General features: G+C 42.3%; 1 protein-coding gene across 1 annotated transcript in view; it reads right to left on the reverse strand.

Moving 5' to 3' along the window:
- Nucleotides 1-26,881, reverse strand: part of LOC126236279 (serine/threonine-protein kinase ATR) — a 391,469-nt gene that overhangs the window by 16,984 nt on the left and 347,604 nt on the right. The window contains exons 39-40 of the mRNA XM_049945439.1: nucleotides 283-421; nucleotides 32-143 (exon numbers count right to left, since the gene is read on the reverse strand). Of these exons, the coding sequence (XP_049801396.1) occupies nucleotides 32-143; nucleotides 283-421 (251 nt within the window). The remainder of the gene's footprint in view (nucleotides 1-31; nucleotides 144-282; nucleotides 422-26,881) is intronic.

Here is a 26,881-nt window from a genome sequence, read left to right on the forward strand (position 1 = left end):
CAAATTTTTATGAGGTACTGATTAAACATACCAACTGGATGGATCTGGAAAAGTTTGAAGGAACCATTCACTCAAAATTGGTGGATGCATCTTCAGTAACTTGTCAAATATTAATCTCTTCTTTGCTACTTGGTCCACTTTACCTAAACAAAAAATATAAGTATTATGAGATGGGATTTATATTAGTGATCATTCATTTTTTCATAGCATAGGACACATGCAAATATAAACCATCCTGTTGACTAAACTGACGCAAAGTCTGAACTATTCTGGACTACGTACATGTAAGAAGTTCTTTAAGAATTCGCTGAGGTGGGCTAATTCCCATCCTCTTGTAAAGACCAGACAGCATGGGCCTCAAACCCACAAGATCTGCCACCCATTCAATGATGCCGCATTCTTCATTTAGTGGAACTACAGCCTAAAAAAATGATAAAATGACTAACTTTGAACCACTCATAAAGCACAAAAAATAATGTCTATTAGTATTTTTCAATGCAAATATTACTGTATGATAAATATAACGCTGCAAACCTCATTCCATAGTGTTTAACAGCTGTGACATACAAGTAGACATATTTTTCCAGCAACATTTAAAGTGCCAACAAAAGGGATTGTTCAGCTTTGTTTGACACACAAATAATAGCAAAATCAGTAAAAACCAACTTCAGAGCTGTAATGTAGCCAAATGTCAACAAGATCTGTGATAGACACTAAATTCAAATACTCTTTACTTTCTCACAATACAGTCGTAACAAGCCACGGCTAACCTTTTTCAATCATCATCAAGATGACTAGTAAGCACAAAAGAAATTTGTGGGAGAATAGACTATACATATGTTGTACAACACAAAGGTTTATTCACTTTGAATTTTCACTTTTGTATTACTAACATAATTTCTGAATATGTTTCAATGCTCGAGTCGTCTGATCAAAAATAGAGTAATGTTTTATATGACAGATCATTCTGACCACATGAAAGTGGGCAGAGGATGGAAGTAATTTTAATGTATATATGATTTAATAGAAAGCACGCAAAGTTTCATGCATTATTATTTACTTGGATTTGCAATTGCAAAGGCCAGATAAATTTTAATATTAATCCATTATCTTGTGGCTGGTGAAATATGAATATAACTTAATTTAAAATACATTCAAGTTATCTTAGTCAACGAAATTGCTTAATGGGATACTAAACAATGATTAATCACTTTCCAGATAGCAGAAGTCTTAAGCACTGTATGCACGCAGTTAAAAAAGAAATGAAACATCATAACTCGGCTTAATATCATGCATCCGAAGAAACTTGTTATATATCTCATAGCAAGATGTACCGTCCCTGAAATGCTCAGGACAAGCACAGAGAAACAGGGCACATTGTGCCTGCAAAAAAAGTGTGTCATCCTATATGGTGAGTAGATAGTCTAGAAGCACAGTCAGGGACAGATACAGAAACACAAGTGCATGACAGAATGAACAATATGTAAGCAAGCAAACACAGACCAAGATAAGCAAGGACTCACAGCTAGTGCTAGTATGTGACTGGTCTCTAAGTCCGCACAGTCATGTATCACTTCAACACACTACCACAAAACACTCCTTGTCCGACGCAAAGGAGTTTGGTGAGATCGCCAAATCCCTCCTCACTTTAATAGCCAATTATGGCTGAAAATGCCCTGGCCTGTGCTGGAGTCAGTTAGTCAAGGGACAAGGGGTGAGGGGTGAGGGGGAACTCCACCAGGGGTTCCACTTTGGTGCTCTGTGCCAGGTCATCAATGGCAATGCTGGGAGTGGTGACAAGAACATGCTTCAATGGAGACTAGTGGTCGAAAACCAAAGAGGACTGGGTGGGCAACCTGTGCTAGCTGCTATGATGTCAGAGCGAGGTACTCCACCTCCTTGATATCTCCTCATGGCTAAAAGTTCTCCTGAGTGGTGGGATACACTAGGCGAGGGTGCAAATTATTCAGCGAGCAGTGCATAGACGCCTGCAGAGCTGCTTGGTGCTTGGAGCAAAAGTCACTGGGTCATGACTGCCTGTGCAAATGTCTTCTGCCTTTTGAAATGGGGGCAACCATTGCTCAGTTTGATGTGGTCAGAGCCAGTTAGTGTGGCGTGACAGGCGCCGCTGACCTACTGCAACTATATACAGCTGTTGCCCCTTACGTACCATCACATTGCATTGTTTCCATCCAGGTGACTGCCTCAATGTGTGTGCCTAGAAGGCATGGCCCATAATAGACAAGGGGCATGAAATACTGTGAGCAATAGGTCAAACAGACCATAAGGCTGGCGACAGTGCAGCACCTCAGCCAGGCTATGCTTGTTAATTGGAGTTGTTTACTAAGAAACCAAAAAGCTGGACAGACATTGTTTCTAGGTACTGTGAAGCCTGTTTTCTTGAGTCGCACTTTGAATGTCCTGACCAACCGCTCAAACTCTGCACTTTGATGCTGACTGGAATGGCGTGGTGGTCTGGTGTTGAATACCGTTTTGGTGGCAGAACACAAACTGGTAAGCATTGTCAGAGACCAGGATGCATGAGGCAATCTCAATAGTGAAAATGGCAGCTAATTCCTGTATAGTAGCATGCAATGTCTTGGAAGACAACCTAGCAACTTATGGTAAGTTAAACAAGGCATCTACCAGTAACAGATACATAGCCCCCCAAGAAATGACTTGTCAAATCCATGTGCACCTAGTCTCATGGGTGCTCCAGTACTGGTGACGAAGAGAATTTTTGCGGTGGGGCTGCCTTGTAGTGGGTGCACGATGAACTAGCACACACTGTGAGATTCACGGCAGAATCAGTTCCTGGCCAACAGACACGTCGCCAGGCCAGCTCTGATTTGAGGTGCCCCTCAATGAGGTGTAATGAACATCTGCTAAGTGCGCTGCCACAACGATGGTGGAGTACCACTGTGGCAATTCTCATCTTCCACAGCAAGCAGTTTGGAACTGTCAACATCTTTAAACTTATCACACAGTCTGAAATATATCCAAAGTGCTGAGTCTGGCCCAGTGGGAATACATTTATGCCATCCCTAGTCGACCACTGTAATTACTCTGCAAAGAATGTAGCCTCACTTAAAGCTGCCTCCACTTCCTATGCCATCAAAGGAAATTCATTTAGGGTATTTTGAAGTTCCAGTCCACCACAAAACAGATTGCCTACAGCTTGATGAAGTCAACATGGCACCTACCGTTAACCGTGACAAAGTGCCCACATTCTAGTGCTGGGAGGTAGGCTCACAGTGAATATCATAAGAATAATTAGTCACAAAGAAGGCCCAACTCCGTGAACACTGCAGTTCTCTCCAGGAGCCAAACAGGGGGCATGAGCAGCTTATGGTCTGTAGGGAGGCAGAGCTTTGTGCCAAACAAGAACACACGAAACTTTTTGACACCATATATGATTGCAAGTGACTCGTCCTCATCTGGAAATAGTTTCTCTGTGTTGTTGACAAGGTGGTAGCAACAGGCTGCTCCATGTCATCATGATTCCTGTGAGGGAGAACAGTATCAATGCCATTCTGGGATGCATCAGTGGCCAGAGCCAAAGGCTTACCGGAGGTCAACGTGGCCAAACAGAGCCAGAGCAGAAGTGTGCTTCAGTTCTTGGGATGCCAACTGACATGCCTCCGACTGCTCAAATGACACTTCTTTTTTACGAAGCTGATTCAGTGGATTACTAAGGTGAGCAGCCAGTGGAACAAATTTCGCATAGTTGTTTGTATTCCCTAAAAACAATTGCAAATTCTTAATATTCTCAGGAATAGGCAATTTGTCGAATGTTGCAACTTGCTCTGTCATTGGAACAATACCGTCCTTACTTAAAACATGCCCCAAATACTGAACTCTAGCAAGAAAAAACCTATGTTTCTCACAGCTGCAGATCATCTAGAAGCTCTTTTGGGTTCTTTAACACGAAGAAACAAAGAAATTTTGATTGCTGGTGACTTTAATACAGATTTTCTAATACAATCTTCCAGTAAACATTCACTGCAGTTAGTAATGTTGTCTTTCAATCTAACTCACACTGTAAACTTTCCAACTAGGATCACTAAATCCTCAAGGACAGCCATTGATAACATTTTTATAGACAAATCAAAGGAACAAAATCATATCATAAAACCTGTTATAAATGGACTATCAGATCATGACATGCAGCTCCTTGTTTTAGATGTAAATTCTAAGCAGATTATCAAGACTGATAAATCTGAGTACAGGAGAGTAGTCAATCAACCAAAAATTGAGTGTTTTAGAAAACTGCTCAAAGATATGAACTGGAAAGATGTTTATAGTGCTCATGACATGAATGGAAAATATAACACATTCATGAACAATGTCAGTACCATGTTTGAAAACTGTTTTCCTCTAAAAGTTACTCAAATTAAACAGAAGTCTATAATAAAACCATGGATTACACAAGGAATAAAGATTTCCTGTAAGACAAAAAGGAAAATGTATCTGTCGACCAAGAATAGCTCCAATGCTGATGATTTAGCTAAATACAAGGAATACTGTAAAACATTAAAAAAAGTAATTCAGACGTCTAAACAAATGCACTACGAGAAGAAGATAGCAATGTCAGGGAACAAAATAAAAACAATATGGGATATAGTGAAAGAGCAGACTGGTAGAACCAGAAAGGAACAGGAGCAAATAGCACTAAGGGTAGATGACACATTAGTAACTGATGGGCATAGTGTGGCAAATCTATTTAACAAGTACTTTATATCCGTTACTGATAGAATGGGACTTTCAGGATCAGTAAATAATGCCCTTGAATATCTGAAACTAGCCTTCACAAATAGCTTCAACTACATGAATATATCACTCACTTCACCAAAAGAAATAACTTCCATAATAAAATCTTTAAAAACAAAGCATTCTAGTGGGTACGATGAAATATCAACAAAGTTAATTAAGGCATGTTCTTGTGAGTTTAATACAATTCTAAGTTACTTGTGTAACCAGTCAATTATAACTGGGACATTTCCTGACTGGCTAAAATATGCAGATGTTAAGCCTCTATTCAAGAAAGGGGATAAAGAGATACCATCAAACTACAGACCGATTTCACTTTTGCCAGCATTCTCAAAAATTTTAGAAAAAGTAATGTACAGGCAGCAGCTGCTCAACCATCAGACCAGAAATAACATATTATCAAGAACACAGTTTGGATTTCTGAAGGGTTCTGATATCGAGAAGGCTATTTACACCTATAGTGAAAATGTACTTAATTCATTAAATAACAAATTACAAGCAGCAGGTATTTTCTGTGATTTGTCAAAGGCATTTGATTGTGTGAACCACAACATCCTTTTAAGTAAATTAGAATTCTATGGTGTCACAGGCAGTGCTGCAAAATGGTTCAAGTCATACCTCACTAACAGGAAACAAAGGGTGTCAGTGCAAGGGACTAGTGAATTAAGTCATCAGTCATCATCAAAATGGGAAGAAATTACATGTGGTGTCCCACAAGGATCCATCTTAGGGCCATTGCTTTTTCTTGTGTACATTAATGATCTCTCATCAGTTACACTGCCACAAGCAGGGTTCGTTTTGTTTGCAGATGACACAAGTATTGCAATAAATAGTATGTCAAGTGTAGTTCTAGAAAGATCTGCTAATGATATTTTCATGGATATTAATAAATGGTTTAAAGCCAACTCACTGACATTAAACTTCGAAAAGACTCACTATATGCAACCTGTAAGAGGTTTCCACCCAGCATATGCATAAAATACGAAGAAGAGCAGATAGAAGAGGTTGACAGTCTTAAATTCCTGGGATTACAACTTGATAAATTCAGTTGGGAAGAGCACACCACAGAACTGCAGAAACGCCTTAACAAATCTGTATTTGCAATTCGAGTGTTAGCAGACATAGGCGACATAAAAATGAAAAAGCTTGCATACTTTGCCTACTTTCATTCCATAATGTCATATGGTATAATATTTAGGGGTAACTCTTCAAGTCAAACAAAAGTTTTCAGAGTCCAAAAGCGTGTAATACGTATTATTTGTGGAGTAAATTCACGGATGTCCTGTAGAAACCTCTTCAAAGAACTGGGTATACTAACTACTGCCTCTCAGTATATTTACTCATTAATGAAATTTGTCCTAAATAATATATCTCTTTTTCCAACAAAAAGCTCAGTTCATACATACAATACCAGGAACAAAAATGATCTGCACAAGGACTTAAAAGCACTTACTTTAGTTCAAAAAGGGGTCCACTACTCAGGAACACTCATCTTCAATAATTTGCCAGTAAACATAAAAAATTTAGTTACAAATAAAGATCAGTTCAAAAGGAGCCTGAAAGACTTACTAGTGGCCAACTCCTTCTACTCCATTGACGAATTTTTTAATAGAAACAAATGATGTATTGTATATATTCATACTATTAGTATGGTTATTTCAGCTTAAAAAAAAATAATAAAATAAATTGACATGTTCTACATCCATGAGGATCTCCTCAGCACGGATCTATGGAACGAAAAACTAATCTAATCTAATCTGTCTAACAGTCACTGAAAAACTGCCTGCAAGTTTTCCAAATGTCAGTCTCTCATGAAGCCAGTAGGCCAAACGTTGTCCAAACAACTGACACAGCATGAAAAGTCTGTTGTAAGTTGCTCAAGAAAACACTGGCATATTCCTGGAGCTGAAGCCATCTCAAATGGCAAAGGTTAAAGTGAGGAGTACTTAATCAATATTAAAATCCTCCAAGTCTCAGCATCCAATAGCAGTGTCAGGTATGCATCCTCGAGGTTAATTTCAGAGAAGTCTTGACTGCCTGCCAACTTAGCCAATAACTCCTCATGACATGGAATGGGACAAACACCTATTTCCTTTTGCGTGTTGGTTGTGTGCTTAAAATTGCGCTAAGTCTAACTTTACCATTGGGTTTCTAGATCATGACCCTGGGGGTGGCCCACTGGCTAGATGATATATGTGACACCACCCGGAGATTCTGCCCTCTGCCGGATTCCACCTTTACTTTATCTCACATAGCAAATGACAAGGGGCAGACTTAACAGAATTTAGTACATTATGTGGGCCTAAAACTGACAGCTCTACCTTGATCCTTACAAGAAAATTGATAGAACAACTGATGTCTCCTAATTCTGAAATGGGACTACCTGAGAGACCCAGTTAATATATCGACTGCTTCAAATTCAAAAATAGTGAAAGCATCAAGCCCAAAACTGTTTCCTGCCAACTAAGAATTGACAACCAGCAGCATGAGCTGGCGTTCCATATTCTGGTATTTGGCGGTGATTAATAGCTGACTCCACAATGGAATCTGCTGCTCACTATACGTCTACCATGATGCAGTGAGACTGTGGTCCCACTGATATGTCTGCAGGCCTAATGGCAAAAACAGAAGTGTTGTCCCTTGGCATGGCTTGCCATTGTTTCCTGCACAAAGATGCTAAATATTCTTGTGTATGTCAGGCTCAGCAAGTCACAAAGAAATAAGGGCATTGTCTCCTGTAGTCTAACGACCAGCCATTGGGGCAGGACTACTGTGCCCACGAAGATGACTCTGACACTGGAGAAGGGCGGCACTCTGCACCTACTGTAAACCCAGCAGACGACTCACATAGCAAAAAATGTAAGTGTTCCAATGCCGCTCCCACATTTGTAGCTGACCGGTGCCATGACACCTGAGGACCCCCGCTGTTACTATGCTCGACCAACTGACTTAATACACCAGATGCTTAAAGCCTTAATAGCCTCCAATTTGGATCCAATGACTGGTGTGGTTCGTCAAGTTTTGCCACTTGCCAATTGCTCAAAACTGCATTTTGCACTGCAGCAGTCAACTCCTCCAATTCTGCAATGTGTGCTACCTTGTCTAGTGTTGGATTCAAGAGTGATAATGTTTTAGTCTGTACTGCCCCCTCTGGTGCCAGGCGCACAATTTCATTGTGAATCAGAGGGTCAGAGTAGGACATGCTACAATATTTACACGCAAAATTACATCTACACGCTAACCCCTGCAGGTCAGCTATCCATGTTGCATACAACTGTCGAAGACACTTGTGATTTTGAATGAACTGTAATTGGGCCGCTACCAAATGCTATCCCATAATAGTTCACATTTCCTTTTTTCGGGGTCCATGAGTGGCTGAAATTTCTGAACTTTCTGATACAAACTGCTCCTGTTGGATAGTGACAGAGCACTAGGATCTACAGGCTGAGTGATGTGCCTTACCTGCCAGCACAGCTTAAAATGGCATAAATAATTTCTCACTTTTGTGTGGTCTCATTAAGACCTGCAAATGGGACATTCGGGGCAGAGCACCCAGAGCTTATGTTGCCAGCTGCATGGACAATAGATGAATGTGTTCCCCAATTTGCTCCTGTTGCTGTGTCAAGTGCTGTTGTTGGAACTGTTACTGCTGCTGTTGCAACTGTTGTTGCCGTTTCAGCTGTTCCTCCTGTAACTCGATTTGTTGTTGCCAACACTCCAAAAACGCTGGTTCCATGATGGTCACATTATACAACACTAACATGAACAATAATGTGCATGCAAGAGCAAGTACTCATCACCATCATGTAGCAAGATGAAGGCGTCCATGAAATGCTCAAAAATTCTGTGCTTAGTCAGCAAGCAGAGGGACCAAAAGCACAGTCAGGGACAAACATCGGCATGCAGGTGTGCACAGTGTGAAGAATGAACAACACACACACACACACACACACAGATAAACAAGGAATTCAGGCTAGAGCATATGACCACCCTTGGAGTCCACAAGGCAGTACCAGGAAAGCTATGCCTCCAAAGGCTCTGCCCAATGTACACAACATATACGGGTCACTTTGATTCTCGTCCATGAAACACTTCTCATCTGATGTACAAGATTCTGATGGGAATGCCACAAAACTAACTGACACACACACACACACACACACACACACACACACACACCACACACACACACACACACACACACACACACAAACTGCAAGGTCCCAGGGCGATTTCCTACCTGATCTGGGATGAAGGGCTGTATCAGTTGGAGGTTGGAGCAGGTGATATAAATAAGGAAGACATGTGAGGAAGGGAGGGTCCAAACAAAGGTATATGCAAGAGCTATGAAGGAAGGGGATAGGAATAAAGCAACGGAGAAAGCTCATCCTGTTACATGTGGTGGACTCTTGTGCATAGTGGCACAGGAGGGCTTGAAGCTTCAGGAAGAGTGAGGTGGAGGGCACAGGATAGAATATGGATGGAGGAAGCCTGCTGACAGAGCAATGTGAACAAAGATTCACAGATTCATAGACCTATAAATCTGACTAAAATAAGAGAAACAGAACAAATTAGTAAGAAGATGTGAGCAGAAAAAAGAGATGGGAATAGCGACTTAGGTGGGTGTAGTAGAGGCACTAAGTAATAATGAGCCCAGGGAGATTGCTGGGCAAAAGAAAATGTTGAATGGATAGTTTCCACCTAAGCAGTTTAGGAAAGCTGGCATTTGATGGCATGGGTCTGGAAAGGAGAGAGGTTTAAGGGTAAAAATAGTGAAGCAATCATTTAAGTTCACTATCTTTTGTTCAATAGCATCGTCTGCCACAGCTTGCTGGTGACTTCATATTTTTGGGTAGCTGATTACTGGTCATGATCACATAAAAAGCTGTGGTGCAGAATTGCCACTTCTGTACCCCAAGCCATCGTGAGAGCCTGAGGTCACACTGATGTGAAAGACCTAAGTGCAAGATGTATTTCCTGGACCCATGCTTCACAAACTACTTCAGCCCTGTTTTCGATATATACCACTTCATTAGAAACAGGACCTCACGTGAAAGCACGCATATCATACACCAACTCCACTGCACTACTTTTAGTGTGGGCATGACCACTAATTACAATCATTAATCCATATGTCGAAATGTTCACCATCAAACTATGACCAAGGATGACCAGTTAATCCAGCTTCTATAAGTGGGATCAACCCTCCAACACACACCCCCTCCCCCCAACCCCCATGAAGAATGGTTATGTGGTTAGGACATTCAACATGGAGACCATCAGTGCTCTCACTAAAATATTTTGTGGCAAATGTAGTCAAAATTTCTAAAAAATAAATTTCATGATTGAAATCTCTCTGCTCCATCCCACTCTCACCCACTGTCATTGACATGTTCAGACAAAGCATAAAACCACATAAAATATCTCTACAGTAATTTTATAATATCTTTTGTTAAATACCTATAAAATAACAATACAGTAAAATAAACAGGGATTCCAGCATGCCACTCACCAATAATGTTTTTAATTATAAAACTGGGGGGGGGGGGGGACATAGGAAAAAGAATCCATTCTGAGAACACATTAAAAATTCTGACCTAACGGTTTTAGTAGAAGAAAAGACCGGACAGAAATTTAATTTAAAGTATGGGACAGATCAATGTCCTACTGTCGTTATACAAAGTGGATAATATTAAATTGGGTCTATTGAAATATGCATATGACCAAGCATTATACACCAGTAGGTCCTCTCACCAGAGAAGGGATCCATATGTGATACGACATCCCTCCACTCACTAAGACAGCACTTCTTTCTTACAGAGCTGGTCAATGTATGACAAAGGTGGGCAGCTTGTCATAATGAATTTCACATAGTTGTTTACCTTCCCAAAAATGATTGCAACTCCCTAATATTCTCACAAAATGGCAATTTGTTGATTGCTGCAACATGCTCTGTCATTGGAACTATACCATCCTATATGAAGTGGCCTTTCTGAAGAGTTAACGCAATTGTGGCTGCCAGGAAAAATGCCACAGCTGATTTTTTTGCTTCACTGACGATAACTTCTTGTTCTCGAACCCAGCCATTCTTCCATTCATTCACTGATATATGATACAGAATCTCAACAAAGAGTTTAATAAATCAAGCGAGCAACTTGCTGTGCCACACTGTTTCAACCTAATGATCCTGATCCTTTATGTGTCCAACAGACTGACACTTCACTGTCCATGTAGTTACCAAAGAAAGTCATTGATTGTCTGGTCTTGTATATAGGCTAGAGACATGTTACAGATAACATGAAAGTCACTTAAACAATGAGAGCAGATGGGGGATGTAGTGACAGAGTTACTCCTACCCAATGGAGCACCCACTGTTCAGACCCTCAATTGTACATACAACACAGTTAGATTTTGGTAAAAATTGTACTAAAATGTATTTTTAGAACCAGTATTAAGTGATGAATCTACAAATGTACTGCAACCCCCTAAAGTATCATCCCCATAGTGACCACCAGGACAACATTAGTTTAATTATAGTGTGTGCAGTGACATTTAAGCAGCCATTCTCGACACACTCCTTATGCAAATGAAATAAAATATCATAAAACACAGTAAAATGGGAAGTATCCTCTGCCTACATTTCACAGTGTTTACAGGGTGTACACGTAGATGCTGATATAGGGCTGCAGTCATGTGGATAAGGGTGGCTTCCCAGCTTCGACACAATTGATGGGAATCACGCTTGTTGTACATTCACTTGTTCCCAGTCTAATTCCATCATGGTAAACAACATCTAGGACTTTGAAGATGTAATAGCCTAGTTGAGGCCGAAACCATGCCTGCACTGAGAGTACCAAGAAGCCCAGAAGAAACTGAGAAGATGTCTGCTCCCAGTGGCCTATAGCTGAGGCACTTTAATTCATTCTGTGTCATTTGCTCCTTCAAGGAATGAACACTTGACTTTCTCTTTACACTGCATGGCTTTTGCCATTAAACCAAGAGGAACAGCTCAAACAGAAGACAATACTTCCTGTAGATGACACTCCACCCTGCAATGTTGCACATACATGTAAATGGTCAGTCTAAGTATTCTGACAATGATCAACATTATTGTCACCTTAGATAGGCAACTTGTACTTGGTCATTGTGGCAGGTGGCCATTAGCCACATTAAGATCCATATGAAAGCCCCAACAAGTCCTACTGACTTCCCTACTCCCCTACTTATTTTTTTTCTCCACCTCTTTGAAGAGCAGGAGGGATGAAAAAATTCACTGATAACTGCTTCCTACCTACAGTGCAACATGAATGGGAGGACTGATAGTCAGGAATTCTATTTTACCACCTCCACATAGAGGCCATAATCTGTTGCAAAAGGATCAATATTTGGTAAAACATCTTCTGAACAGGAACTGAATTTGTCCCAGCCTGCTATCTTAAAATTAAATTTTCTGCAGAAAGATATACACACAGGACATACTGCTGGAAGTAAGTGCCTTATAATGGGTCTGTGCTCTTTGTATGGCATTGGGCTGCTGATGCTCTTCACAAACTGTCGAATATTCTTTCACTAGCAAAAATTAAGTATCTGTTACAGGCTTGCTGCTAATGAATGTTGTTAAAAGTTGATAGTAGTTTTTTATCATGGGTCAGCAGCATCTGGTTAGTCTCTGCCCACTCCAGCACATCTGTTCGTCTGTATTGTTACTTTCATATTCACACATATTTCTGTGAGGCACTGTGTGTAAGCCCTAAGCAAAACTCAGCTTGACAAACCTCCCATGACAGGTTGTTCCAACGTTGCCCCAATGGGCATAGGAATTTGTGTGCGCACTACAGCCCACCCAATGGAAGAGAGTGTATGCAACCTGCCAGACAGCCTGACTGCATGCCTTCTGCCATCTGCCCCAAAGCTCCCGGTCAGGCATACGAGCTGGGGCTGTCTGTCCTACAGTATAGGCGACTGCCAAAGGATCCGAATTTTATTCTTAACTATATATTAATCCTTTAAACTAGTTACAGAAATAAGCAGAATAGTCACTGGTAAATTTCTTGGTATTTTAGCCCTCAGTCAAATCAGTGACTCCCTGCATCCAGTCTCTCAACATCCACCAGCACAGTGTGAACTCCCCATGTGCAAAATAATGTAGTCCTGCTAAATAAACTGACTGGATACATAAATGAATTCTTCCTGCCACTAGTGTAACTGAGACTTGGCAATGTTTGGCAACTATGTGATCAGTGAGATTTTCCCTAGAGTGGTGCTGAATCATCTTGAAAAAATCATTTGATATTTTCTTGCCATGTTGATGAATTTTTCTGAACAATCCTCATCTAAGGTATGACATCAAGTTAGTAAATAAATGTTTTTGAATACAAGAAAAACATTCCAAACAAAAGCTACAATTAATCTCTTCTTTGAGAAGAGAAACTGTTTACATTAGCCATAATTATGGGTCAATGCAGAAGCAACTCATTAGCTCGGAGGTAATTTTGTCATTTTCTGAAGTAAAGCTTGCCTTAGCTGTTGGTTCCAATCTTGCTGGAGAATTACGAGGGTCACTCCAAAAGAAATGCACATTATTTTTGTAAAAATACAGTTTTCGTTCTGCATGTGTGAAAGTTTTACAGTGTGTAGATACATCCTTCCCGCTTGTTTTCAAACTTAGTTCAACCTGTTTTCGTGAGTGGCACCGTCACAGCATGTCTTCAAGATGGCTGCTAAACTTGGCGTTCGTCAGAAGCAACATGCTGTCAAAGAATTCCTGTGCTGTGAAAACGAGACTGTGGGAAACATCCACAAGAGGTTGAAAAAGGTGTATGGAGATGCTGCTGTCGATCGCAGTACAGTTAGTCAGTGGGCAAGGAGGTTAAATGATGAAAGCAGGCATGACAATATTGACGACTGTCCTTGCAGCCTCAGGCCTCATACTGCACACACTCCAGACAATGTGCAGAGAGTTAACGGATTGGTGACTGCTGACAGACGCATCACAGTGAACGAATTGTCATGCTACGTTGGGATAGGGGAAGGGAGTGTTTGCAGAATACTTAAAGTGTTGGCGTTAAAATAGGTTTGTGCCAAGTGGGTTTCCAGGATGTTGACAGTGGCTCACAAAGAAACAAAAGAAACGGTATGCAGCGAACTTTTGGAACAGTACGAGAATGGTGGAGATGAATTTCTTGGAAGAATTGTGACAGGTGATGAAACATGGCTCCATCATTTTTCACCAGAGACGAAGAGGCAATCAATGAAGTGGCATCATGCAAATTCACCAAAGAAAAAACAATTCAAAACCACACCTTCTGCTGGAAAAGTTACGGCTATGGTGTTTTTAGATTCCAAAGGACCTTTGCTTGTGGACATCATGCCAAGTGGAACCACCATAAATTCTGATGCATATGTGACGACACTGAAGAAACTTCAAGCTCGACTGAGTTGTGTTCGACCACATCAGCAAAAGCAGGATGTTTTGCTGTTGCATGACAATGCACGGCCGCATGTCAGTCAAAAAACCACGGAAGCGATCACAAAACTCAGATGGACAACACTGAAACACCCACCTTACAGTCCTGACCTGGCTCCATGTAACTATCATCTCTTTGGGAAACTGAAAGACTCTCTTTGTGGAACAAGTTTTGAAGATGATGACTCCCTTGTGCACACTGCCAAACAGTGATCAACAGGTTGGTCCAGAATTTTACCATGCAGGTATACAGGCACTGGTTCCAAGATGGCGTAAGGCAGTTGAGAGGGATGGAAATTATGTGGAGAAGTGAAAATATTGTTCCTAAAGAATGTATCTACACACTGTGAAACTTTCACATATGTAGAATAAAAGATGGATTAAAAAAAAAATTGTGCGTTTCTTTTGGAGTGACCCTCGTAGCATAGTCTGTAAGAGTTTTCTCCTCTTCTCTGACCATACTGCAAACAGCCAGGTCTAAACTCCATAAGAAATCTTAACAATGTCTCTCCATCACAAGTTTCTCTAAAACTCAGTTGTGCACTTCATAGGTCTGAAGGGGAAACACAAAGGAACTGCACACTTTCACAATTGTTAATATTCACATTTTTTTTACTTTAGCCAACATAATTTGAAGTCTTTATTTAATTTTTAATTTTTTAAATTATGTCCAGCAGTACAAACTAACAAGTAAACTAATCTGTGCATCCACATCTACAACCATATTCTGCAAACCCCTTAGAACTGTCTTGAAGAGCATACTTCCCTTGTACCAGTCATAAGGGCTTCTTCCCATTCCATCCACATATGGAGGAAGGGAGGGCAATGTTTAAATGCCTCAGCATGTGCAGTAATTAATCTAAACTTGTCCCATGGGAGTGACAATAAGGGAGTTGTATCCTAGATTCATCATTAAAGGTGGTTCTCAAAACTTCATCAGTAGGTTTTCTTGGATCTCCAGACAACTGCCAGTTCAGTCTCTTCAGCATCTCAGTGACATTCTCCCACAGGGCAAACAAACCTGTGACCATTTGTGCTGTCCATCTATATACATGCCTGATATCCTCTGTTACTTCTACTTGGTGCAGGTCCCATAAACTTGAGCAATATTCTAGAATGGGTCCCATGAATGATTTGTAAGCAATCTCTTTTGTAGACGAACTACATTTCCCTAGTATTCTACCAATAAACTGAGGTCTTTCACCAGCTTTACTTGTAACTTTGCCAACGTAGTTGTTACACCCCCTACAACGAGTTACACCCAAGTATTTGTACGAACTGACTGACTCCAGTTATGACTCACTGATACGGTGGTCATAGGACAATGTATTTTTTTCTTTTGTTTTCAAGTGCACAATTATACATTTGTGAAAATTTAAAGCAAATTTCCAATCTTTGCACCACTTCGAAAACTTATCAAAATCTAACTGAACATTTGAGCAGCTTTTTTCAGACAGTACTTCAATACAGATAAGTGTACCATTTGTGAAAAGTCAGGAGTTGTTAACACAGCAAGTGTCCCAACACACTTCCCTGGAGCACATCTTAAATTGCTCTACATATGTCAACTCTCCAGCCAAGACAACATTCTGAGTCATCTCTACCGAGTAATTCTCAATCCGGGCACAAATTTCACTCAATACCCCACACAATCTTACTTTTGATAATAAGTGCAGATGTAGCACTGAGTCAAATGTTTCTTGGACGAGACAGACTGTATCTACCTGACTGCCTTGACACATGGATTTTAGGATGTCATACGAAAAAAGTGCAAGTTTGGTTGCACATAATCAACATTTTATGCTGGTTGGCATGGAGGAGGTCATTTTGTTTGAGATAGCTCATTACGTTTGTGTTGTAACTTGGACACACAACAAAATCAAGAATGTTAGTACAACTTTCATCAGACTGTGACATGTACACCACTCACCATAACATACACTGAACACAATAAGCTTATCTTATTGTGTTCAGTGTATGTTACGGCGAGTGCGGGTGTAGCACGGCAGGGTTTAAATAGGCACTCGCACATGGCGGGCTCTATCGGAAGTTCACAGTATTGTTCTTTCGCACTGCACTCTCGCAAGTGAAAACACACTTATAATACACGCAGCTGTAAGTGTGCATGTGTTACTTCATTCCTCGTACATACATCGCGCATGTGCGAGAGAACAGCCTGCAGCTCTCTGACAAATCTGCAGTGCAGTACACTGAGCAGCAGCTCAAGGAGCAGCTGCAGCAAAACTGCGCCACGCAGTAACACAGGATGCTGACCAACAGCGAGGTGCTGCCGTTCAGCACCAGCCTGATTATGCTGTGCCAAGTCACTGATGACATGGCACAGCAGAAGGCTCAAGGCAACGCACTGCGCTGCCACACCAGACTCCTTTTATAGGAAGACCAATGGCACTGACACGGTATCCTCTTGCACAATACCCACTATTGACATAACCTACCCTTGCATGAACTGTCAGTTAGCAAGACAACCACTACTGCTCTTACTTCCTGAACTAACTATCACAGAGGATTTTTCCCCCTGGGTGATTACCTTGGCACTTTTTTCCGTCTGCCCTTCAAACCACTACCCTTCATTTGATTTTTTGACCCAATCTATCTCCAGATGCACATTTATTAATGGTTAACCTTAACTAGACGTATGCAAACATCGCCGTACCCACATTCTGCGACTCCTCACTTTTGTGAAAACTAATCCTTATACAGAGATGGCAGTAGACCTAATGAGTTGGCCATCATGCGGTGTGTGCGTGGAGGCGCTCCACCTCTTAATATAACAATCATTCCTCTTCCCTTGAGGAACTTCCTAAATTCACGAGATGTCCATGGTCTTCCTGCATGAGGTTCTGACAGAGATGACATGCTGATACTGAGGCGTATGGGCGGAACTACTTGGGCGCGGGCTCTGTCACAATCTGCTTTCCTGTGTCATCCCATAAGGTCAGATAGGTGATGTCCATGTCCACATCAAGTCCAGGGTCTGGTGGTGGTGGTGGTGGTGGTGGTGGCTGAGGTGGAGGAGATGGCTCCGGTGTGAATGGCGGCTGGATCTGTACTGGTAGAGATATTGGAGAAGCTGCATCACGTTCATCCATCAGTGACGGGGGAGCCCTACTAAGTTGTGTCAGGGATCTAGCCACATCAGGTGATCCACTGAGCAATGCAGACTGGTGTGATGAAGTCGGTGTCTGGCTGAGGTTGTCCAGCCATCCATGCGTAGGCGCAACTGGTCATGACAACGTGTACAGACGCCCTCCTCCATACAAATGTCACAGAAGCTATAGCCACGGCATCTGGAGATGACAGCGGGAATCTATTTTGGGTGATGAGAAGAACTGCATGCTCAGATGGCTACCCTGGGCTGGAAACGGGATGATGCCAGCCTGGGTTGGCATCCTTGGCCAGATCACAAGAGATGCCCATGGAGCAGTTCAGCGGGGCTGTTGTCGCCGAAATGCGTGAACTGACAGGAAGACAGAAATTGATCCAAGGCAACATCAGAGAGTGACCAAGTCATGTACTTTTTCATTTGTGTTTTGAATGTTCTAACCTTTTGGCCTCGCTGTTGGATTGTGGGCGAGTGCATGGGGTGAAAATGTTGTGAATCCTGCGAGCATGGTAGGAGGAGGCAAACTCCTGACACAAACAGTACAGATCCAGCCGCCATTCACACCGGAGCCATCTCCTCCACCTCAGCCACCACCACCACCACCACCACCACCACCACCAGACCCTGGACTTGATGTGGACATGGATCTCGCACTGACATCACCTATCTGACCTTATGGGTTGACACAGGAAAGACTAATGCCACGGCGGCAGAGGCTGAAGTTAACAGGTAATGAAAACCGTACGGGAACTGAGGGAAAGCATCAATTACTATTAGCCAGTATGCATTAAAGAAAGGGCCGGCCAAATCGATGTGGAGATGCTCCCAGGCCTGCGCAGGTTGCGGACACAGAGACAACGATGCTGCGGGGCTGCTTGCTGCGATGTGCATTTAGAACATGCAGTAACCAAGTGAGTGATATCGCCTCCAAACCAGGTCAAAAAACATGACAGAGGGCTAACGCTTTGGTGCGTGACCCCCCCCCCCCCTCCCCCCTCCGGTGATCAGCGGGCAGCAAGTTCAGGATCCCTGAATGGAGATCTGAGGGAACCACTAGTCGAGGAGCTGAACAGTCCATATCAAGGAGTAGAACACCATCAATCACACAGAAACAATGCCAAAACACATAGTAGTCACAAAGGAGGACAGCTGCCTGCAATGGAGGCGTCTGCATCCAGCATGTTGTATGCAATGTATCACTTTCTGTAAAATCTGATCAGTAACATTAGCCTGTGCGACCTAATCATCTATGATTGGAAAAAAATCAATAGCTTGTTGAGTGCATTTATGAATGTGACAACAGAATAACTCCTCTCGATCAAAAACTGGGTCCAGACTGGCCAGAAGATGGGAGAGCAAGTAAGCATTCGCATGTTTAGCCATGGGGCTGAAGTGAATGTCACAGTTGTACCAACAGAGAAACAGTGCCCAGCACTGATGGCAATTTGCTATTTTGTCTGCCAGTGACACTTAGGAGTTAAACGGTGAAATTAATGGCTTGTGATCCATGTGATGGAATTTGACATCATACAGGAAAACATGAAACTTCTTTGAGGTATAAACAATGGCGAGGGCTTCTTTCTCTCTTTGTTAATATCTAGTCTCAGCTGAATTAAAGTCTCAGCTGAATTAAGTGTCTTTGACATGAATGCAAAAGGTCGCTCAGAGCCATCACAATATTTATGAGCTAACACCGCTCTCAGCCCATGCTAGGATGCATCCGTTGCTAACACTAAATGTTAACCAGGTTGATACGTTACTTGGCAAGTTGCAGATTGTAACATAGACTTCAGTTTGGTAAACCCCATTTCACATGCCTGAGACCAGTGGAAAGATGTTCTCTTATGCAGCGAGGCATGTAACTATTGTGTAACCAACCCCCCTCCCCCATCACCACCACTGGCAAAAACTGATGATAATACGCAATCTTACCTAAAAAATAAATTGGTATTTGCTTGAAATATGTAGGACATGAAAGAGCCACAACGATGGAGACATTCTGATGGATGGATATGATACCAGCACTAGAGATTTCGAACTCAAGATAAACAATAGAATGCTGAAAGAAGCGGCTCTTTTCCAAATTGCAATTGAACCCAGTAGACCTCGTGAACTGTTCAAGAAACCATTGAAAAATCGCTGGCATGCTGGCCACCCTAAGTATGGATAGAAGCCAAAAGGCGTGCTAACAACTAGGAATCGTTGAGTGTCAACATCAATGGAAAGCTGCAAATATGGACGGGAGAGGTCAATCTTGGAAAAATAGTGACCACCAGCAAGCTTAGAAAAAGTTCGTCAGGTGTGGGTAATGCTACTGGCCAGATATATGTCAATGATAAATTGAGTACTGACAGACACTTCGAAACCACCGCAAAGGCATAACCATCCCGACGGCTTCTTGACAATGACTAAGAGGGTAACCTATTTGCTGGATGTGATTGGTTGCATGACCTCTGAGGCAATGGCGCAGTTGACCTCCACCTTAACTTTGTCACGGAGAGCCATTGGTACCAGGTGAGCCTCAAAGAAACTGGGTTGGGCCGAAGGTTTCATGATGATGTGGACTTTGAAATTACTGGCACAACCAAGCTCGCATAAAACAGGGTAGAAAATTCAGAGCATAAAGGATTGAATTGTGTATGAGGCACTTGATCAGAGACAAGATTAACTTCATCAGAAATAAAACCCCAAAAGGTTAAAGGCGTCCAAACCAAACAAAGTTTCGGTGCATGCACTGTTCACCACCAGAAAAGTCAGTGGACAAACCACAGATTTATATGTGACTGGGGCGGAGAAACTAGCTCATAATGGAATGTTTTATTTATTTTAGGTGACTGGTGCTAAGGGGGGATAACCCAAGTCCATGTACCATTGCAAGTTGAGTAATGACACAGTAGCACCAGTGTCGATTATGTGGATATGACCACCAACCAGATGTTCACCAGAATGAATGGCCACCGACAAACTGTGGACAGGAACAGAGTTGACCACCCAGAGGCAGAACATGCTGGAGCTCAGGGGTTATTTTACAAACCATGCCATCTGGATATTTTCCTTCAGCACCTCCTTTTTTACAATGTAAAACACTTCCTTTGTCCGCCCCCGTAGCTGAGTGGTCAGCGTGACAGACTGTCAATCCACAGGGCCCGGGTTCGATTCCCGGCTGGGTCGGAGATTTTTTCCGCTCAGGGACTGGGTGTTGTGTTGTCCTAATCATCATCATTTCATCCCCATCGACGCGCAAGTCACCGAAGTGGCGTCAAATCGAAAGACTTGCACCAGGCGAACGGTCTACCCGACGGGAGGCCCTCGTCACACGACATTTCATTTCATACCAGTGTCGACTTGCATGTGCACGATAAAAAACTTATTGGGTGCAATGAAGATTGCCGATACACAATCGACATCCGTGTCAGCGTCTGTGATAAGCTGTTGGAATTTTGCATTACAATCGGGATCAATGTGACCTGTTTTCTTGCACTGGTGGCAAACAGCCAACTGCTTAGGACCAAACATGGGAGAAGGAAGTTTGGAGAATTTGTATTGTTGTTCATTAGTGGGCTTGCTGTGCTGCTGCTGCTGCTGCTGCTGCTACAGCAACGACTGATGCAGTGAGTTGGGCTGGCCGCCGTGATGTTTCGCCCATGTGCAGACCACCGCCACCATATCATTCCTCTGTGAACCATCCGACCAATGGCAAGAGAAGTGGGCTGAACTTTGCAACCACACACACTGATTCAATTTCAGTACCTGCAGCTCTGAAAACCTCAAGCGATTGTGCAATAGTCAAAATGTCGCAGAGGGAGAGGTTTTCACATTGAAGGGCCCATTCACAAAGCTCATGATTGGAGGCAACCAAAAGATTGCATAATGAGCATGTGGTCGGTGTACAGCTCCTTATGCACATCAGTGACAAACTGATAACAATGGCTTAAACGTGAAGCTCAGCTGCCCACCATGCCTTATATGAATGTTCTGGTTTCTTGGGACACCGATAGAACTCAACTCAAGCGGCAATGAAGTGTGTCCATTACAGTACTGTTCTGAAAGAAGATCGCACATGTTATCAAAAGAGAGTGAAGACGGATCCTGCAGGGCAGCCAGTTGGCTAAGGAGTTGATACATGTGAGGCGGTAACCAAGACAAAAAGAGAGCATGGGATAAGGTAGTAACATCAGTCAATCTGAATGCATTAAAATGTTGCTGCAACCATTTTTCGTAGGTTTCCCATTCTTCAACAGACTCCTCATGAGCTGGAAACAGCAGGGGATAAGCGACAGGCAAAACAGGAGCTGCAAGGGGTGACAGGGGGACATGACAGGCAACATACAATGAGAGGGACCCAAACTAGCCAAACCAGGGACAAGCGTTAGTAATACCTGAGATTGATTGTGTTGCACTGTGGTGAACACCTCCTGCTGTTGACTGAAATGCTGCAACGCCACAGTAAGAACCCCTTGCTCATCAAACAGCTGGTGTTAAAAGTCATCAGTAGCACATTCAGACATCGTAGACACAACAGAGGATCAATCAGAGACTGAATACCGAATAGAGAACAATCCCACATTCGTCGTAACTTGTGTTGTAACTTGCACACACAACATAACCAAGCAAGTTAGTACAACTTTTATTAGAATGTGGCATGCACACCAATCACCATAACATACACTGAACACAATAAGATAAGGCAAATATATGCAAGTAATAATAACATGAATGAAAGCAAGGGGAAACTAAAGCCATAATTTTTCCTGAGGGCATGCAGCTTTAGTGTATGGTTAAATGATGGTGGCATCCTCTTGGGTAAAACATTCTGGAGGTAAAGTCTCCCATTCAGATCTCCGGGTGTGGACTACTCAGGAGGATGTTGTTATTAGGAGAAACAAAACTGGCGTTCTACGGATCAGAGCGTGGAATGTCAGCTCTCTTCATCGGGCAGGTAGGTTAGAAAATTTAAAAAGGGAAATGGATAGATTAAAGTTAGATATAGTGGGAATTAGTGATGTCTGGCGGCAGGAGGAACAGGACTTCTGGTCAGATGAATACAGTGTTATAAATACAAAATCAAATAGGGGTAATGTAGGAGTAGGTTTAATAATAAATAAAAAAATAGGAGCGTGTGTAAGCTACAACGAACAGCATAGTGAACGCATTATTATAGCCAAGATAGACACAAAGTCCACACCTACCATATTAGTACAAGTTTATACGCCAACTAGCTCCGCAGATGACGAAGATATTGAACAAATGTATGATGAGATAAAAGAAATTATTCACATAATGAAGGGAGACGAAAATTTAATAGTGATGGGGGACTGGAATTCAATAGAAGGAAAAGTAGGGAAAGTAGTAGGTGAGTATGGAATGGTGTTAAGGAAGGAAAGAGGAGGCCACCTGGTAGAATTTTGCAAAGAGCATAACAATCATAGTTAACACTTGGTTTAAGAATCATGAAAGAAGGTTGTATAAGTGGAAGAGGCCTGGAGACACTGGAAGGTTTTAAATAGATTATACAATGATAAGACAGAGATTTAGGAACCAGGTTTTAAATGTCAAGTCATTTCCAGGGGTAGATGTGGACTTTGACCACAATCTATTGGTTATAAACTCTTGATTAAAACTGATGAAACTGCAAAAAGGTAGGAATTTAAGGAGATGGGACCTGGGTAAACTGAAAGAACCAGAGATTGTAGAGAGTTTCAGAGAGAGCATTAGGGAATGACTGACAAGAACAGTGGAAAGAAATACAGTAGAAGAAGAATGGGTAGCTTTGAGAGATGAAATAGTGAAGGCAGCAGAGGATCAAGTAAGTAAAAAGACGAGGGCTAGTAGAAATCCTTGGTTAACACAAGAGATTTTGAATTTAATTTATGAAAGGAGAAAATATAAAAATGCAGTAAATGAAGCAGGGAGGAAAGAGAACCAACTGTATGAATATCAAGAGTTCAGATGGAAAACCAGTCCTAAGCAAAGAAGGGAAAGCAGAAAGGTGAAAGGAGTCCATACAGGGTCTATACAAGGGCAATGTAGTTGAGGGCAACATTATGGAAATAGAAGAGGACGTAGGTGAAAATGCAATGGGAGATATGATACTGCGTGAAGAATCTGACAGAGCACTGAAAGGCCTAAGTCAAAACAAGGCCCTGGGAGTAGACAATATTCCATTAGAACTACTGATACCCTTGGGAGAGCCAGCCCTGACAAAACTCTACCATCTGGTGAGCGTAGATTTATGAGACAGGCGAAATACCCTCAGATTTCAAGGAGAATACTATAATTCCAATTCCAAAGAAAGCAGGTGCAGACAGGTGTGAAAATTACTGAACTATCAGTTTAATGAGTCACGGCTGCAAAATACAGACATGAATTTTTCACAGACAAATGGAAAAAATGGTAGAAGCCAACCTTGGGGAAGATCAGTTCAGATTCCATAGAAACGTTGGAACACGTGAGGCAATATTGACCCTATGATTTATCTTAGATGATAGGTTAAGGACAGGCAAACCTCCATTTCTAGCATTTGTAGGCTTAGAGAAAGTTTTTGACAATGTTGACTGGAATACTCTCTTTCAAATTCTGAAGGTGTCAGGTGCAAAATACAGGGAGTGAAAGGCTATTTACGATTTGTATAGAAGCCAGATGGCAGTTATAAGAGTCTAGGTGCATGAAAGGGAACCAGTGGTTGGGAAGGGAATGAGAGGGGGTTGTAGCCTATCCCCGATGTTATTCAGACTGTATATTGAGCAAGCAGCAAAGGAAAAATTTGGAGTATGAAATAAAATCCATGGAGAAGAAACAAAAACTTTGATGTTTGCTGATGACACTGTAATTCTATCAGAGGCAGCAAAGGACTTGGAAGAGCAGCTGAATGGAATGGATAGAGTCTTCAAAGGAGGATATAAGATGAACATAAACAAAAGCAAAACCAGGATAATGCAATGTAGTCTAATTAAATCAGGTGATTCTGAGGAATTAGATTAGGAAATGAGACACTTAAAGTAGTAAATGAGTTCTGCTATTTGGGCAGCAAAATAAATGATGATGGATGGAATAGAGAGGATGTAAAATGTAGACTGGCAATGGCAAGAAAAGCGTTTCTGAAAAAGAGAAATTTGTTTAACATTGAGTATAAATTTAGGTGTCAGGAAGTCTTTTCTAAAAGTATTTGTATGTACTGTAGCCATGTATGGATGTGAAACATGGGGCAATAAATAGTTTAGACAAGCTTTCAAAATGTGGTGCTACAGAAGAATGCTGAAGATTAGATGAGTAGATCATGTAACTAATGAGGAGGTACAGAATAGAATTGGAGAGAAGAGGAATATGTGGCTCAACTTGACTAGAAGAAAGGATTGGTTGGTAGGATCACCGATTTAATATTGGAGGGCAGTGTGGAGGGAAAAATCGTAGAGAGAGACCAAGAGATGAATACACTAAGCAGATTTAGAAGGATGTAGGGCACAGTAGTTACTTGGGAGATGAAGAAGCTTGCACAGGATAGAGTAGCATGGAGAGCTGCATCAAACCAGTCTCCGGACTAAAGACCACAACAACAACAACATGATAACTGAGCACGAGCATAGTGCAGCAGGTTTTAAAGAGGCACTCGCCCGTGGTGGGCTTCATCGGAAGTTCACAGTATTGTTCTTTCGCGGCACACTCTTGCAGATGACAACAAACTGCTAATGCACACGGCTTTTTAGTGCGTGTGTATTATTTCAGTTTGAGCTCAGAATATGTTCTAAGATTCTACAACAAACTTAGTTTTGTGGGTAGCTTCTGCTACTCTTCTTGTAGATAGGTGTGACATGTGCTTTCTTCCAACTACTGGGCATGGTCTTTTATTTGAGGGATCTACAGTAAGTACATTCTGGTTAAGAAAGGGGGCTAACTCAGCCACAAATTTGGTATAGAATCTGATAAGGATTCCATGAGGTCCTGGAGCTTTGTTCGGTTTTAGCAATTTCAGCTAGTTCTCAACACCACCAACACTAATATCTAAATTGCTCATCTTTGCATTGATGCAAGTATTAAATTGAGGCAATACCCCTGGATTTTAATTTGTAAAGGAATACTTGAAAACTGGGTTCATTGTTTCTGCTTTTGCTGTGCTACTTTCAGTTTTAGTCCCTGTCTTGTCCACGAGTGTCTGGACACTAGCTTTGGTATCACCAACAGCGACAAACTGCCTATTGGCTTCTGTCTCGGGTTCTTCGGCCGACGTTCATCTAATGATTTTTCTGACGTTTCGCCAGCACGAGTGGCTGGCATTGTCAAAGCTTCACCCTCCATTGCCGGTGGTGAACTGGAGCCGAGCTCGCGGGCGCAGGCTATATGTACCTGGCGCGCCAACGTCCGAGGGCTTCTCCGCGGTCATTTCCGGTGCGGTTCTCCTCTTGCTACCTGCGACGGTCGTTCGCTGCAGTACGGGAAGCCAGGATCCATTTACCTTAAGGCTTTCCTCTTTCTTGTTCAAACTGTTCGCGTGTTTTTGTATTTCTACAGCTTCTCTGAACAAGCGCGTGTGATAGTGCTTCTCTACAGCCAGAACTTCCGTGTCGGCGAATTTTATTACATGGTCGGTCTCATTCAGTGCGTGCTCTGCCACGGCCGATTTCTCCACCTGCCCCAACCTGCAATGTCGCTTATGCTCTTTGATCCTGGTGTTAATGGATCGTCCAGTCATTCCGACATAAACTTTTCCGCATGTGCATGGTATGCGGTATATTCCCGACATTGCAAGTGGATCTCTTTTCTCCTTCGCCGATCTAAGACACTCTTTGATCTTCCTTGTCGGTTTGAAAATCATCTTTACGCCATGTTTGCGCAATATACGGCCGATTCTGTCCGTCACTCTGGGAATGTATGGCAGAAAGGCCGTACCCGACAATTATTTTTCCGGTTCCTTACTTCGCCGAGGGTTGGGCTCTGTTACACTCCTAATATAATTTGTGGAGTAACCATTGTTCCTCAGGACAGTTTCCAGGTGTTGCATTTCTCGTTTGAGGTGTTGCGGCTCACATATTCGTCCTGCTCTTGTTACGAGCGTACTAATCATGCCTCTTTTCTGGCTCGGGTGGTGGTTTGACAGTTTGTGCAGGTATCGGTCCGTGTGAGTCGGTTTTCGATACACGCTGTGTCCCAGATCTTCGCCGTCCCTTGTGACCAGAACATCTAGAAATGGCAGTTTCTTGTCCTTTTCTACTTCCATGGTAAATGTTATGTTGGCATGGAGGCTGTTCAAGTGTCTTAGGAAGTCACTGAGCTGTTCTTCACCATGGCTCCACACCACGAAAGTATCATCGACGTACCTGTACCACACCTTAGGTTTGCAAGTCGCCGAGTCCAGTGCCTGTGCTTCGAATTGTTCCATGAAGAAGTTGGCCACCACTGGACTGAGAGGACTACCCATGGCGACGCCTTCCAGCTGTTCGTAGAAATCGCCATTCCACGTGAAATAGCTCGTGGTGAGACATGCATGGAAGAGCTTTCTGATGTCTAGCGGAAAAATGGAACCGATG

Source organism: Schistocerca nitens, chromosome 2 (assembly GCF_023898315.1).
Source record: "Schistocerca nitens isolate TAMUIC-IGC-003100 chromosome 2, iqSchNite1.1, whole genome shotgun sequence".
Lineage (NCBI taxonomy): Eukaryota > Metazoa > Arthropoda > Insecta > Orthoptera > Acrididae > Schistocerca > Schistocerca nitens.